The sequence below is a fragment of the Cucurbita maxima genome, unplaced genomic scaffold (genome assembly GCF_002738345.1).
Source record: "Cucurbita maxima cultivar Rimu unplaced genomic scaffold, Cmax_1.0 Cma_Scf00027, whole genome shotgun sequence".
Lineage (NCBI taxonomy): Eukaryota > Viridiplantae > Streptophyta > Magnoliopsida > Cucurbitales > Cucurbitaceae > Cucurbita > Cucurbita maxima.
Genome location: NW_019272043.1, coordinates 1588891 through 1593848, shown reverse-complemented (window position 1 = coordinate 1593848; position 4958 = coordinate 1588891). Strand labels below are relative to the sequence as shown.

General features: G+C 33.3%; 1 protein-coding gene across 1 annotated transcript; it reads left to right on the top strand.

Moving 5' to 3' along the window:
• Positions 1–566: 566 nt before the first annotated feature.
• Positions 567–3939, top strand: LOC111499515. The gene is made up of 3 exons (XM_023151076.1): positions 567–709; positions 1870–2133; positions 3606–3939. Exons 1-3 carry the CDS (start codon positions 692–694, stop codon positions 3651–3653), a joined length of 330 nt encoding a protein of 109 aa, XP_023006844.1. The 5' UTR covers positions 567–691; the 3' UTR covers positions 3654–3939.
• The last annotated feature ends 1019 nt before the right edge of the window (positions 3940–4958 follow it).

Sequence of the window (4958 nt, the reverse complement as noted above, 5' to 3'; positions counted from 1 at the left end):
AAAAAAAAAAAAAAAAAAAAAACAACTCATGAATCATACTTTGATATCTCTCCATAGGGTGTCTCCCCTCTAGAAAAGTTGAAGAGCTTCTCCCCACAAATATATAGAAACGAGAATTTGGGCAAAACCGTTAAGAAAGGATGATACATATGGTTGAATCAACATACGAACCAAACCACAATTCAGCTCAAAAACTCATCGTGGTTCTCCCACCAAAACTCTTCCAAGATCCTCAAGCACGAGGTCAGACCAACCTAAGGCTCAACGCTCTAAGGAAGATGAATGTTTCCCCCTTTTTGGCATAATTCCCTCCTTCCCGCGCGTTTCCTCTCGTATTATATGTTATGACCTTAACAATTGTACCACTTCATCGTGATATACCTATTTCATTTTGTGTTCTATATTATTTTATTTACTATGAATTCACCTAATTTATTTATTTTTTAAAAAATTTTAAATACCAAACATACAAATAATAGTTTTTCTTTGTTTGTGGTTAACATTTTGTTGAAATTAAATATTGGTCATCTGTCTCAAATGTACGGAACGTAGGTCCATCCAGCTTTCGGTGAGTGTTTCAGTTCATTACTCTCTCAGTTTTCATTTTAGATTACCGCTCTCTCTCTCTCTCTCTCTCGGTTGTTTTCTTCAATCATTCAAACAAATTCCCCAAGGTTTTGAGATCAATCTCATGGAGGATCGCAAGGAGGTAATTCTTGAACTCATGCTCATGATTTCACTCATTTTTGGTTTCTCTGTTGCGCGAAAAGATTGTGGATGTGAACGACGATGATGTTGATCTCTTCTCCTTCTTCTTGAGTGCGCAGATTAAGAAAATCTTAGAGGATTTGATGAATTCAGTTTATGAGTAGAAGGATTTTATTGTCACTTAATTGCACAGTTCACTCCGCTCTTATTTATTTAGAACACATTGGAGATTCTTTATATATACTCATTTTGATGCACTTTCTTGGAAACGAAACAGAGCATATTCCTTGATCTTGTACCGTTCGAAAACATCGGCTTCCATAGAATGATTGAACTCTTGGCAAAGTTTATTGTGTTCTCTGTTTTTAATTCAAATTTCTAAGACTCGATATTGAATATTGTTACATTTTCCCCAAATTCATTAGTGAAGCTCTGCAGTTTCTGCTGCTTCCGATTTCTCTACTTCAAATTTCAATTACTTTCTCCTCCAGCGAAATTTGTGTGCCCTTCGTGCTCAGAATCTTTCCTCTGTAAACTTTCCCCTTCCGTTTCTCCATGATTTGTTTGATTCATTTCTGATGTTACGCCCCTCTCACACATCAAAATCGACGAATTCTGGAGTCCACCTAAGACTTGAATAATTAGTTATTGAAAGCAATTTCAGTATGTTTAATGGATAGGAAGGAGTTTCTGGATACAAAAATGCAATAAAAGCTTGTTTGCCTGAGCTTTTGATCCTAAGAACTGCTCGATTTTGGCGCAGAGAAGAGAGAAAGTGGGGCAAGTCGAAGCAATAGAGTCCGTCCAATCACATGAAATCAAACTCATAACAAACTAGAGGGATACATTATTGATAGTGGGCCTGTACCAAAACGCGTAAACATATCACTAACTAGTTACCTCCATACTTCACTATTGTGTCAGAATTTAACCTTAAAACTCTTAGTCTTATTAAATTGAGCTATGAAATTGAATATCCCCTTAATGTAAAATTTTCTACAAGTTGAAGAACGCCATTAAGGAGATTTATGGCGTGTTGGAAATCGATTTGGCATTGTTTTGGCTGTTTGGTTCTGGATTGTCTTGTAGCAAAGTGCAATAGTTTTGATATTGGATGGGTGTTGTTAGGTATGATTTTGAGTGGTTTAAATTTGGATGCAGAAAGTGGCACCATGGCTGAGTGTTCCACAATTTGGAGATTGGGAGCAAAAGAGAGAGGTGCCTGATTATTCGGTTGATTTCTCAAAAATAAGGGAAAATAGGAAACAACACAAAAGGGATTTGTCAAGGGCAAGCATCGGCAATGAAGAGCAACTGATGGCCTCATCAGCCACTTCCACCACCACCACCACCACCACAAACACATCTCATTTTCATGCTCATGAGAATCACCAATTGAATCATTCAAACACCAACTCCCCAACGGTAAGATTCCTTCGCTCATTACTTGCTTTTTTTCCCCTTCTTTTGCAGCTTTCTACTTTAAGCATCTCCTTTTTCCTCGTGATAGCGCATACTCCGCCCCCTCAATAATTTATTCAATATGCTATTGTTGGAAAAAATAAAGCTCAATCCCTAATGTCACTTGATCTAAGAGCCTTCTTTTTCTTTTTTCTTTTTTCATTTTTTTAATAAAGATTACCACCCTTCCCAAGGCTTAGTAGCTGTTAAATTCCCATTAAATGAATTTAAAAAATAGTTTCTTTTAAAAGTCAACTGAGATGGAAAATAGAACCTACCTTTTGATTAAGTAGTTGTGCTATAATTAAGTTAGCTTAATTGTGGTAGATTAACTGTGGGTGAAGGTTTATTAGTTGTTTAATTGTGTGTAGTGTAGTTTAATTAGTTTAATTATGTTTAATTGTGGGTTTTTAACTGTGTCTTAATTAGTTTAATTATGTGTGCTATACGCTTTTATTATTGGCATGAAGAAAAGTAAGAAAGTAAGAATCTCTCAAAATCCACCAATTTTAACAAAAACGGAGGTTTGAAAATTAGTATACAACCATTGAATGAATATTCTCTCTCATATATACCAATGCTAGTAAAAACCCAACGGTGATATTGTCTTGTTATGAAGCCTCTATTGATCTAGTTTTTTCTTCTTTTTTTTTTTTATTTTTTTTTTATTTTTAAGGAAGAATGCAAAAAATACCTCCGAGATAGTATTATTGCCTTTTATGAAGTTGGCTTCCTCTTTTTACTCTACATTTGTTTACACTCTCACATGCATTGTTAAAACAAAACAATTTGTTGATCAACTAATAATAAATCAGATTAAAATAATTTCATTAGAAAATTTAATAGAAATCTTCTTTTAATAATCATAATTAATCACACAATTAACTGAAACAGTTGGTAACATCTTGTTCAAACAATGTTAAATTATGAAGTCTCGAACCTCCTCCATCTCGGCAAAACCCCCTAGTTGGTTGGTACAGTATGATGTAGTACTCATGATAGGTTGACATAAGTTAGAAAATGTTCGACTAACGAGTGAAGAGGAAGTTGAGCCCCATAGTGTTCATGTTAGTAATTTCGAACTACGAAGGTAGGATATTGTCCACTTTGAGCATAAGCTCTTGTGACTTTTCTTTGGGCTTTTCCAAAAGGCCTCGTATCATTAGAGATATATTCCTTACTTATAAATCAATGACCATTTCCTAAATTAGCTAACATGGGACTCCCCTCCCAACCATCCTCAACATTGTCGAGTGATTGTGCATCCTTTTCTAATTGCAATTTTGTATTTCTACCTTTACATTTATTATACAACTTGTGGATACTAATAGTTGAATACATAGAATGCATGTGATTTGGTTTGCAGACAACATATGGTTGAACTACACAAACTTTATTCTGTCTTACAACTTTTGTTTTATGGTTTTTCCTATCAGACAAGGAAGAGCATACTAAGCTACTTCAACTGTTGTGTGAAAGCATGATCACAATCTCAAAGTTCACCAATCTTGACTAATGCTGTGTTGGTTTCTCTCAGGCTTTTTTTGTTTTCACATTTGGTTTGTGAGTTACTATATGAACAAGGAACTCCTTTAATTGAAGCTAGATAGATATATAATTCTTCTTTATTTCTTGCTCCTAACCTACTTTTCACTGGAAAAAAAAAAGGAGAAAAAAAAAGAAGAAAATGTTGAACCTTTTCTTGTGGGTATGTAATATGCATTCTTAATAGAATGTAATTATAAATATATTAATTTTTTTTGCAATGAATTGCATATGAATATAATATTGATTTAAAAAAGAAATTGTTAATTAATTTGATGATGTTTTTATTTTCTAATTTCTTATTAGTAGACATTGATTTATATCATCTATTTAAATGAGATGCTCATGGTGATGGTTTATTTAGTATGCTGCTCTAGCCTTTTGGTTTTAGACAGAAACTACATAAAACCATAATACAATAATAATAATAAAAACAACTCCCAACTTGATATAGTGGTCTCCCGGTAGCCGCATAGTTTTGGTACACCTCATTATCGGTCTCTTGGTCCCAGATTGTTATGAATGAGACTTTGATACTATGTTAAGAATTAGAAATAGGTAGGATTGAAAGTCCAATTTTCATTAATGATCACAACTATAAGAGAAAATATATTACTAATCAAATATTAAAAATATACTATCCACCAATAAAAATAAGAGAAAAAAAAATCATAATTACTGTTATATAAAATATATTCCATAACTAACTTTATATCCTAAATCAAATCTCTTAGTACTGCTCAATCTATAAATCAAGAGATATAGTCAGAGTAAGTACTCGAATCAAACCTCAATTCTAATAGATAAATTATTGTGCAGAAGGAAACCATAAAATTTTCTTGTTTATTCAAGCTTTTAAAGGTCTCTAAGTTCTCATTAACTGAAGTTATATGTTCTAATCCAATTGGTGTCCTGGATGGCTCATCGAAGTTGTGGGCATAGTTCATCCTTGTCTAGTCTAACCGGAGATTAAGTCATGTCGTGACACTTCATCACGCTGCATTAGCTCATCCAAGTTTTGTTTAGTGTGGTATCTAGCTTCTTATTGCTTGCAAAGCATTTCAACGGCTAATTCATTGCTTTGTGTTCCAACCAGCATTAGATAAGCCTATACCTTAATTTTTTTCTCAAAGGAGGCCATGATCCATGAGTACATCACTCATAAGTCATCTAGTTTATTCTTCAAAAAAAAAAAAAAAAAAAAAAAAAAAAAAAAAAAAAAAAAAAAAAAAAAAAAAAAAAAA

Bases quoted from the DNA above. Each gene is read 5' to 3' on its own strand.
- LOC111499515 (XM_023151076.1), top strand. The intron at 2,134-3,605 runs GTAAGATTCCTT...TTTTCCTATCAG, and splicing joins CAAACACCAACTCCCCAACG to ACAAGGAAGAGCATACTAAG.